Here is a 12,240-nt window from a genome sequence, read left to right on the forward strand (position 1 = left end):
TTCAACGTCAAGGAGCTTCCAAGAGTTTCTTAGCAGAGTGTAAAGCATTGAGAAATATCCATCATAGAAATCTTGTCAATGTCATAAGTTCTTGTTCAAGCATTGATTTTCAAGGTAATGCCCCATATACAATAATAATAGTAATACTAATAATGGGTGCGTTTGGTTTATTATTTTGAATAAGATTTTGGGAATAATATTGGGTAGTTGGATAGGGGAGTATTACGAGGTAAAATTTAAAAATTTATAAAAAAGCCCTTGGGTTTGCTAATTTAATTAAATACTCTAATATATAAAATGACAAAAACACCCCCATCACCTATAGTGCCAGATTCTGGCCACCGTCGTCGGAATTTGGCCGAAAAATCGCGTTACAACACAGACTGGTAGGATCTAAGTCGTAACGCGTCGTTATGGCCTTTTCCGGCCAGATCTACGGCCTGCTGTGGCCGCGACGGCCGAAAAAGGCCAAAACGACGACCATCTTTGGCCGTCAGCGACGGCCAAAGATATGGCCATCGTTTTCGGTCAACGATGACCATTTCTTTGGTCGTCGTTCACGGCCAGATCTGGCCTTTTCCGGTCATTTCTGGTCGGCAGGTAGGCCGTTATATAGATTCTGGCTACCATCGATGGTGGTTGCCAAAATCTGGCAAGTATGGGTCGTGGGGGTGTTTTTGCTACTTTTTAAACTTTTTTTTCAGGGTGTATTTAATGAAATTAATAACCTTATGGAGTCTAAAAGTAATTAAAAATATAGGGTAATATTTCTGAAATAATGTGTCAAACATTATTTGAAGAATAGGATTGAGAATATGGGCAGAAATAATAAGGCAAACATGCCCAATGATAATAATAATAATAATAACAATAAAACACACACACACATAATTAATAATAATTGGAATAAAAATAAGATTATCACGGTAATCTTAAAATACTATCATTTAAGTCGATAATCACATAACCCCCTATATTATTACCTAAGTAATAAAAGATTACTGGAATTTTTTATTACCTACTGAACCAAACAAGATAATGACCGGATTAAAATATAGATTACCAAAGTAATCTGACAAGGCCCTAAACAAACACAAACTTAGTGATATGTTAGGGTTTCAACCAATTTTAAAATTAAAAGTCAATTTTACCCTCTCTTTCCCATGACTAGCCAACTTAGAGGACATTTTTTTATCCCTCATTATTTTTATAAATCATTTAAAAATAATTTTATTATAATTTAAAAAAAAAAAAAAAAAAAAGCCTTGTTTTACCAATATATGGTTATCTTCATTTTGTCTCAATTAAAATTACTTAATGGTTATGGTGTTTTTAATACTTTCAGAACTAAGTGGATGAGTTGGATATTAATCGATCTGGTGTGGGGTGGTATGAAATACACTAGATGGCACAATCTATGAACTTACGGCTAAAAAGGGACGTATTGGATAATTCTTCAAATGTGACACAACGTCAAGGCTAACTTTCCACACCTTTGGGGTATGAATGATTTAAACTGAAACCTCAAGAAAGGTGTGAGATAATAGTCCTAACTAAAAACTCAAAGTGGACGATAACCAACCGATAGACATCTATCAACTGGCTATCGAATTTTATCAAATAGAGTTAGTTTTATTTTAAGAATTTTTTGACTGATAATCAACCGATAGAGTTCAACACAAAAATGATTGATAGCCATTTGGCTATCAGTTGGTTATCGATCACTTTGAGTTTTCAATTAGGAAAGAATAATTTGGTCTAACGAATGTATAAATTTTGAATTAAGACTATTTTTTGAGAGACTTTTATAAATTGATTATCTCTCAATTTACACATTAAAAAAAATTGTTATTTAATATGATTTCCCTTTTTTCCAATCAATATAAAGAAACTAGCCCTAAAAGATGATTATGCCAACATAATTGGAATACATGGATTACAGGGTCTGGGAAACACCAGATTAGTCAAAGAAGGTGGCAAGAAAGCATGTCTAATTTTACATGGTTAGCATGGCTTTCTTGGGTATTCGTATTCCAGGTTTCGTTCTTGCTAAACAGTAAACACCAAATTGTGGAATATTATGTATGTAATATAATACGGAATTTAATCACTTACCTCCAACCATATTGTTCAAGTGTTGTAGAAAACCAAACATAAATGATTTTTGAGTAAGTGTTTAAGAAATGTCTTATAGCTTATGCCTCCAGAACCTTTTTGTATTGTGTGATATCTCTTTGATGGAGAAGATAATATCCTTGTAAATGGCTAAGTTAGGGACCAAGTAACTCTCATCAACTACCTTTAACCTCCCATCAAAGATCAAGAGAGACAATTAAATAACTCTTTTAAACCACTTTCAACTGCATAATTGTGAAATGTGGCCACATCAAGTCTTACACAAATAGGCAGTGAATTTGAGAGTTTCAATATCAGTGGAAAAGGCTACACCGCCAATTTGTATCCTTCATTTTATAGGATTAAGCTTGCATGTTTAATTAACAACTGTTATGAGCAATCTCCATTTGATGTTTCATTGTTTGGTTCCATGGAGTTATTACTAAGTGACCTGAAGATATTTTTATAGAAAAGAAAATGGATGGTTTAGAAGAATCAGTCGATATAATTATAATTGTTAATAAATTTGGAATTTCTCATCTTTGTTTCATTGTTTGATCACCAAACACATGGGAACTATGCTGTTAGGATATTTGTAAAAGGTCATTACATGCAATTTTTCCTTCCATTAAATGAAAATTTACCCAATTCAATAATTAAGAAAACAAACTAAATTAAATTTGAGATTACCATAATATACAAATTTAATCTTCCAATCTAATAAGTAAGCCCAAAAACAACTAGATGAAATTTGAAATTATAAATAGTGTTAAAGACTATACCCCCTTAAGGTATGATAAAATGACACAATCACCTTGAGGTTTCTGAATAACAAAAATCCTCATGCTGTTAATGAACTGTTAATGTACCATTAAAATTTATACAGTTAATAAATATTACTAATTACCTTTTTATTGTTTATTTTAACATCTAAGACTTAACAGCTAGGGGATTTCTATTATTTTTTAAACTTCAAAAGAATTTTTGTTATTTTATTATACTTCATGGGAATTAATGTCATTAACCTTTATAAATAAACTAAATAAGTTAAGGTTTTGATATAGGATAAATCTTTTATTACCTAATAAATTATATTCTACTTTTATAAGTTTCCTTGTGTCAATATGATTTCTTTCATTTATTTTATCATTTTTTTAGAAAAATTAATGTATTCATCAAAAATACTATCAATAAATATTAAAGTTTGAATATTTATGATTATAAAAATAATATAGAACATATTATTTCTATGATTTTGCCCCCCTCACTAGAATTTCTGGCAGATTATGCTTGTTAGCACTTACATACATTACATAAAAAATATACAAATGGCGTGAAAGAAGTAACATTTTGAGATACTGAGAACATGCTTCTGAAAAACTAAATTGAATTTAATCTAGATTCTGTCTTCTCTCATAATTAATATGCATACCAGATCCTTTTGAATGAAAATCCTATAACATTTACTAATTAAAATCTCATAATAATTAGTAATGCTACCCAATAGAAGAGATTTTAACCAACCCTTCTGTTATAGAAAAGTGGCAGAAGTCAAATGTTTGTAAGAAAAGGTCTTCCAGTAGCATGCTAAAAATAAAAAATGTATGACAACCATACTAAGTATGATAACCATTATAACTCTGTTCTCAAGGTTCTAATTCAAAACAACTAAACAGTTTTTTCAACCAAAAAAAAGGTTATGTAAATGGGTAAGAATATAATTTATAATATTATAAGACATGAAAATGAAATGTCCAAATTGAGAACTTCGTAATTTACAAGTTAATAGGCGTTATTTCAGCTAATTTCTCAAATTTATTAAAATGATTCATCAACTTAAACAAATTTGGCAGTCAAATTAGAGACAATGTCAACCCACCCAGTTATCACCAACTGAACTAATAACCAATAATTTGACAGTAACCAAGAGGCTATGCATACCAATTACTGTTTTGGTTACATTGTCTGGCCTTTACTGTACAACCATAGCTTCCCAAATCAACTCACTCTCCTCTTCCCATAACAAAACAAACAACAATTTCAATATGCGGAATGATTTCCATCTATTACAACACATGATACAACCCTCAGTTTCTTGCCACCAAAGCATCTGTTTTTGATTAAGAATACAACAGAAAACATTCAAGTGTTGATGCACAAAGGAGGCCATATCCTCTCGTTTCTCTTCCTCTAGCCATTTAGCGCCCACATTTTCCTTTCCCGGTTTAATTACATTAGGGAGACCAGACTAATAGTGTTTATACTATCAGCCTTCTTCCCCAGGACTCCCTGCTGCTTCGCCACCTTCAAGTGGTGGCACCCACATGCTTCGACTTCTTTCCCCTCCATTTTCCCAGGTTCGCTGTCTCACACTTCTATCGTTTGTATCATCACCATCAGAATACTGTGCCCAAACGCTTGGTGTCTTCCCCCACACACTGAATTCATCTTCGCATCCTGCCACTGTCTTCAATAGCTCCGACTGCAGAGACGGGCAGTTTTCTTTAAGGTACTGGAAACCATCTGAGCGCATTACAGCTGCATCAAAAGGGACAATTAAAGGATGTTCAGAGGACGTACAAATAAAATGTTAAGAGCACCAAGAATAAGTATCTTATAGAACAATGAAAACCTTAGGCTCCACTCTTGATTCCCAGGTTTTCAATATCGTCGGGACGTCCTGAAGAGCAAAACACTTCATAAACAGAATGCTCTACAGCTGTTTAATATTGACATGTATAACTAACTCATGCCATGCTAGCAGTTTATCAGATTGAAATGGACATTTCAATATTTACAGTCCCTTTATTTCATACAAACAGTGTTTAGTCTGCCAAGGCAACCCTACACTTGTGTAAACTACATGTCATTGATACTATAATAGTAAAAATGATAATTTGCATTTTTCTTTTCTTTAACAATTTATAAATTACATAAATAAGTTCAGACATGTTTGTGCGCACATGTGAAAAGTGTACATTTATACACAAGAGCACCATGCAGCTTATGCCTAAATGGTGGAAATTGAAGTAGGTAATTTTCACATAAACCAAACAAAGCACTTGGCTCTTCAAAGTAATCTTGTTTCTTGAACCAAACGACGCCTGCCACTTTTACATTTGGACACTTCACACTCTCCCAAGAACATATAAATAACCCCGAACACATCCACCAACCAATATTTTCCTGTCTCACACTGAGCTCAAAGTACCTCACTTCAACAGATATTCCTTCTCAGTCTATCTCTTATGCTTGCACTTAAAAAAGTTATTCTTCTCCCTCAAGCAACTCTACCTCAAAGTCAATGTCACATAAGTACATTATGTTGAATATATCATTCTTTTTATTATTTTTTTCTTTTATTTGCTCTACCATTAAAATTAGAAAGAAAAAACAAATAACATTTTTTTCCTCCCATAATTTCACCTTTCTTACCTTTATTAGAAAAAAGGTATAACTGATTTAGAATTGTTTACACCAACTCCTGAATGGTTGATATCATATACTGCTACAATAGTGGCGATACAGTACTGATATAATGATGACCCACATGAAAGTTTTGACAAAGACAAGTGATTGATAATGTGAAACATCAAATTTAAAATATTAGAAAATAAGACTTATGGTGAAACAAATTATAAGGTTAAACATAACACGTTAAAATTTTATGTTTAGCATTTATGAGAGGAAGAGGGAGACACCTAGGAAGAAGAGTTAGTTGTCCAGATTGATTCTTAAAAGGTATATTATGATGTTCACTAGGGTTTCCTCTAATCTATCAAATAAAACAAAGGTCATTTGGTGCTTGAAGGAGGAAACAAGATTCAAGGTTTCCTGAAATCAAATGAGTTATATTCTTATCAAGGTGTTAATTTGGAAATTTATCACAGTTACAGCTTGCCTCCCTCCAACCCTTCTCTATTCAGGAAAAAGAGCAAGGGGATAACCTATTGGAAGTGGTTGAAGTTTTCAGGGTAACTTCAGGCATCAAGGTCAACCTGTCCAAGAGTTTAACTGATTGTGTTCAGTCAAAAGAAAGTTACTTAGCTAGTAGACTTGATTGCAATTCTAGGAGTTGGCCACTAAAACATTTAGCTTTACCTCTAGGTGGAAATAAAATATCTTCAGATGCACCCTATTATAGAAAAGATAGGGAAAAGACTAAACGGTTGGAAGGGGCCTTTTTATCATGTGGGGCTCAGCTCATTTTAATCCAAATGATCCTATCCGGCCTATTGGATCTCTTTTTAACACGCCTTACAACGTAGCTAGAAAAATTAAAAATTGATAAGGATAAGATCAAAGGTAAGCTTTCAGTAAGTGAGAAATGTGGAAAATGCAAATGGAGCTTTATCAGAAAATTTTGCGATGGAGAATTCCTTCTAAAAGAACTCTTTATGGCATTTTGTCATTAAGAGTAAACATGGTCTCCAAAAAAATAATTGGGAATCAGAGATGGTCATTGATAATTTTAATTGCAGCCCTCTGAAAGTTATTTCCAGAGACACCTCTCTTTTTCTTATCATACATGGTTGGAGATGAGAAATAAAGAAAAAAACGATGAGAAATAAAGAAAAAAATCAGTTTGTGAGGATGCAATGCTTTGAGAAATTCCTTTGAGCAAGTTGCTTTCCTTGGTTACACAGACTATCTCCTGATCTCAAGTTAATCTTTCCCTCATCTCCCTTGGAATGGAATTGGAACTTCAGTTTTATGAGAAACATGAACGAGAGAAGTCCGAGATTTCTCAGCTGTCCTAAATATGGTGGACATTTTTATTAATGAGTCAAGAGGCAATACGAAAGTCTAAAGCCTTCAGTGTCTGGGCATCTTTTACATTCCCCCCCAACATCCTAATAACACTATGAATCACACATCAATTCAAAACTCAAATGCAAATCATTGAAGGTAAATCAACAATCACTCCGCGGAAAACAATGATATCATACTTTGCACGCCACGTGTTATCATATGATGAACTAAAAAACCTGAATCAAACAAATCAAACTAAAAGAACTTACGTATGAGGTTTTCAGCAGTGAATTTGAGGCAAACAGTTTTCAGATCCATAGCACAGTATTGATCAGCAAGCGCTAGAATATGGGAAACTGAATTCACTGTTATAACCTTGCAGAGTACAGACTCACACATCAGTCTCAATCTAGGCAAGGCATATTTTTCTGCAGCAGCCAACAATTTAGCTTCCAATGTATCAGATACAGATGCCACGCAAGATGAACTAGATGCTGAGAATTCTTCGTCTTCAATTAGAGTGTCTTTGTATATGAAGTGCAACAAAGCCTGCCCAATACACATGGCAATGAAATATTAGGAAATCAAATACAACAGATATAACTATAGATAATTCAATCATATAGTTTAAATTAAAGAAAAATGTTATTACTACCTTAAAAACCCTAGGTTCCATATCTGTAACAACTATTTCTTGATTATCTTCCTCCATTGCATCCGAAAATTCATTTTCAAATACAGGAGAACGAGCAGCCAATACCAACTTGTGAGCATGAAACTTCTCCCCATCAACATTAAAAGTAACATCTGAACCTTCTTCATTCTCCAATAGCATGCCAAAATGCACCCCAATGTCAGATTCAGGAACCTGTATAGAATGCAATCTCGAACAGTCTATAGCCGAAACCACAACCCCAACTGTGCAATTAATTTTCAAGCAATCATCCTTCAGAAAATCCGACGTTTCAAGCATCGCCCGTCTAAAAAATCGCTTGTAGCCCCTGAAAAACCAAAGGAAATGAACAATTTCAACCAGCTAGAAATCCAAACTATTGCATTAACAACCACTGACCATGCAAAAGAAACTCTAAAGTCAATGAAAACCCATTACTAGAAGTTATATTCAAACTCAATGCCACTCCTATCTCCAACATTTACATAGAAACTATTGCACAAACAGCTGAAACCTTCATCAATTCTAAGCAAAACAAACACATATTTAACCGCAGAAAATAAAAAACAGCCCATTTACAGAGGAATAACCATAGGAGAGAATGAAAAATGAAAACCACGGAATACCATTTGCCGATTCTATCACCCAAAGAATTAAGTAAAAAAACTGGTTTATACAGAAAAACAAAGAAAACAAACTCTTCCCTTATAATTTCAGATTTTACGCCAGCCTTCAAATTGTACACAAATCACTCAAGCAAATACATTTTCCAAAAGATATTATATATTCATTGTTTAAAGAAACAAAGATTTATATTCAACGTTCCACATCAAAATGCCCTAACCCTATAGAATTTAACCTAACCGAAAAGCTACGAAATCATTTCAACAAAACGCAATTTCTAGATATTTCTTGCAAAATTGTATACCAATTGAACACAAAAGAAGCCCAAAGAAAGAAAGAAGAGAAGACTAACCACATGCTACCACGATACTTGAGGGTGTAGGGTCCACTCTCGAGGGAGCGATCGAAATGGGAATGAACCTTATGTTTCCCTTTCCCACTCTGATCAAGGAGGGTGAGTTCAAAAAGGGCTCTCACATCGGTGCCTTCACTCGCCAGAGCGATGAAGACAGAGACATAAGTGGAATTATCTTCCGGGTTTTTCCCGTCGGGGTAAAAGTAAATGGCCCACTGGTAACCGGCGACGGTGAAGTTGTCGCTGGCGATGTGCTTGCCGATGCCGATACCCTTGGAGAGGGAGTAGCCCTGGATGGTGAAGTGGTGGGAGCCGTTGATGGTTTGGGTGAGGGACAGGGAGGAGGTCGGGGAGGAGAGAGGAGTGGTGGTCGGAGAAGGAGAGGGAGAAGCGCCTCCGCCGCCGCCGGCGTCGCGGTGGTTGTGGTACATTGCGGTGGGGAAGAGAGAGAAAGAGAAAGGAAAGTGGGTGAGAAAGGAAGAAGGAAAAGGACGGGAACGTTTGGACTTTGGAGTTTAAAGACTTTTCAAGAATTTGTCATGGATGGTGGTAGGGTCCACTCTTTGAAGCCATTTTTTTATTTTTTCTTCTTCTTCGCCATTTTAATAATAAATTAATTTTTTTTTATTTAAAAAAAAAGAAAATGTAAATAAAAATTATTTAAATTAGAAAAAATAAAAAAAAAAAAATAAAAAAATTTTTTTTTTTCCCTAAATTTAAGCACTTACTTTATTCATTGAAATCCAATTCAATTATGAAACAATGACATAACTTAATACAGCTATTTGACCATTTTATTGAAATTCTATGGGTCCAACTTTGTTTTTGCAAATTAAATACCTCTCTTTTAACTTTGCCCAAATAACATAATAAGACCTGCAATAAAACGTAACAAGAAGAAACACATTACTCCAATAAATGCAATTACACAAATTTACATCAACTACTCATTAACAAGAATGTGTTACAACCTAAGTCACTCCTAAAATCTCATTCTCAGAAGGCAGATATTTCCTACAACCATTTACATGTTACAGAAAAGAGCCTTGAATTCTTCTACTTAATTGCCTGCCAACTAAACAACCTAAACCCGCCACTTCTGCCCACAGCATTCTCTTCTGTAGAATCTGATTCACTTCCCACCGATTCATCAGAACTATCACTTGGAAGGAGTTTAATTCTGTCGGCGTGTTCAATGATCCAATCCGTAAATTCTGGTGATGCTGTCAATTCTGCAACTGCTAGCCGCGTTGATTCACGAGAGAAATCCTCCCACTCTTGCTTTGTGAACTTCCTTTTCTTTGTCTTGTGGAAGGTTGAATAGTAATTCTGCTGATTGATTATCCCTTCAGCAGCATACGGCGAAATCACACCTGTGACAATCAGGGAAGATGTAAATTTGCATATGACATACTGATATTATATGACAACCAGCACCACAATCCAGCACCAAACAACATGAGCCAGATAATTTAGAACAGTTGATGTTTTCACTGCAAAAATGTGTTTCTACCTTAATGCACAACACAGCAAACACAGAAAAAAAAATTCTGCAAGGAAATTGTCCAGACAGACATGTTTAATAATGAAAAGTCGTGAAAATAAATAGTTTTACTAAAAAAGGAGGAACCTGCAAATGTCAAAGTAGTAAATTTTTGTATCATAGAAAACTAAGTGTAAATCATTTTACTTCAGTTTTCCATCCAAAAAATTATTTGAAGAAAAAGGGACTACTTTGCAGTAAATAGGCAAGTTACTTCAGAAAAGCTGTTCCCATATGAATTAAAGATATAATTTTAACAATTAGCGATTCTGTCCACATGAAATACAAATGAAGAACCAATTTACACGCATAAATGTTTTAGTGCCAGCAAATATCAATCAATTGTTTGTTCAAAAGGGGAAAAAAGAGATCATTTTAGCTTTCATAGTGAAAAGAAAATCTAAAATGCCCAGTAATGCGCAATCAGAGTAAACTATCAATGAACAAATAACATTGAACGGCACAACAAAAAAAAAAATATAATAATAATAAACAAAGGCTGCATTTTTTTTTTTTTTTTTTTTTGAAAACACGACACACATACCTTTAACAGAGAGTTAGACCACGAAGGAGAAATCTTAGGCTCAAGCTATTCCACAACTTCCTTCTGGAGCCAGCTACGGCGACCTGCTAAGAATTCAGCATGGCCATGCCTTCTTGTTGACTGTCTTGATTGATGCAGACCACTTCCAACCCACTTTGAAGAAGTGAGAAAGCAGACAGTGCAGCAAAACCAATGCCCCCAACGCTAAAGGAGCATCAAGGGTGCCTGAAAAAGAGTAAAAAGACAGAAAATGTAAGACAATACAACACCAATTACAAATCTGAAGCAACAGATGGTGTTTGTCAATGGTGGGGTGTTATTATAGAAAAAAAGAAAGCCACTACAACTTTCCAAATCCTTCAATAAAGAAAAAGAGATTCATTGAATGTCAACTCAATAATCCCTAAACATAACACACAAATCCAGCACAAACTATTGAAAGTTGTCACGGTACCAGGGCTCATGTCAAGTCATGTACACCCTACCTAAATTACACCCTGATAAAAGTACTCAGCAAATCGAGATGGAAGTGCATTTATTTTTAACTATTCACCAAAAGGAATTTCAGGATGAGCTGGATCAACAATACCCTACCCAAGTCATGTGTCTACCACATATTTCTCAAGCTTGGAAGAGTACTATAAGCAGAATAGAGGCAAAGATTTACTAATTCATCATAATAACCAACATGAATGAAATTGCAAACCTGGAAAATAGAAGTGTTGCAATGATGCGCATTGCCCATTTACAAATTGAGCTACACCACCATCAACAGTTCATCATCTTTGAAACAAATTTCCTTACATCCAGTACCCTAAGCGCTCCTGCAAGACAATTCCAACTGTAGGAATTAGAGACCTGTAAGAAAAAGGTACAGTAGTTAAATAATAGGTTCACTTGCAAGGAGCAAAGAAAACATAAAAAGGAGACAACTTTGGCAAGCACATGAAAGTGAGAGCATGTGCACCACAAAAAATCAAGGAATTCCCAAACTTTCCAACGGAGTGTCTTTTACTAAAATTGTCCCAAACATTCTCAAAGAAGGAAAATGACTCCCATGTTTGAAATTTCAGTTTCTTAATAATACTAATAAAAAACTCAGTTTGATATCAGACAGTAAATGAAGATGCAATTAAATTAACTAATTTGCCTCTCAAATAAAAGATAATGGTATAAAATGCTACTCAAAGACGCCTAAATCATCCATAATGCAACTTACTTCAAACATCTTGTGAAAATGAAACCATATTGCTGATTTGTTTGCCTTTAGTTTGTTCTATATGCCTTCTATATTTCTCCCTTCCTATCTGTGAAAAAATTGTCTAAAGTTACAAAAGCCATTGAGGAAACAATTTTCATCAAATGACTCCTGAATTGAAAACCCTATTGCAGATGACTTATGAAAAGTGCAGTGATTGAGATATAAAGTAGTATGTTATTAAGCATCATCACCAAACAACACTCCAAACCAAAAAAAAAAAAAAAAATCAGAGCACTTAAAAAGTTGAACAACAGTTACACATAGTAATATCTAAAAAATACACCTTATGGATTGTGCATCTCCTCACTTAGTCCAAAATTGACAATCGATCATTCACCAGCACTGAGAATTGATGTAAAGAAAAGATCCCCAC

At 34.4% G+C, this 12,240-nt stretch overlaps 1 protein-coding gene across 2 annotated transcripts; it reads right to left on the reverse strand.

The window, feature by feature from the left end:
* Nucleotides 1-3,935: 3,935 nt before the first annotated feature.
* On the reverse strand, nt 3,936-9,021 carry LOC116129882 (BTB/POZ and MATH domain-containing protein 4-like). Of its 2 annotated transcripts, XM_031415612.1 has the most exons (5): nt 8,517-9,021; nt 7,523-7,868; nt 7,137-7,416; nt 4,748-4,795; nt 4,515-4,653 (listed from the first exon to the last, which is right to left on the reverse strand). In XM_031415612.1, exons 1-4 carry the CDS (start codon nt 8,948-8,950, stop codon nt 4,749-4,751), a joined length of 1,107 nt encoding a protein of 368 aa, XP_031271472.1. In that variant the 5' UTR covers nt 8,951-9,021; the 3' UTR covers nt 4,515-4,653; nt 4,748. The 2 variants fall into 2 exon arrangements, with proteins under 2 accessions (XP_031271471.1, XP_031271472.1); XM_031415611.1 differs by lacking the exon at nt 4,748-4,795 and having other exon boundaries at nt 3,936-4,653; nt 8,517-9,020.
* Nucleotides 9,022-12,240: the final 3,219 nt, after the last annotated feature.

The sequence above is a fragment of the Pistacia vera genome, unplaced genomic scaffold (genome assembly GCF_008641045.1).
Source record: "Pistacia vera cultivar Batoury unplaced genomic scaffold, PisVer_v2 Contig214, whole genome shotgun sequence".
NCBI classification, from domain to species: domain Eukaryota; kingdom Viridiplantae; phylum Streptophyta; class Magnoliopsida; order Sapindales; family Anacardiaceae; genus Pistacia; species Pistacia vera.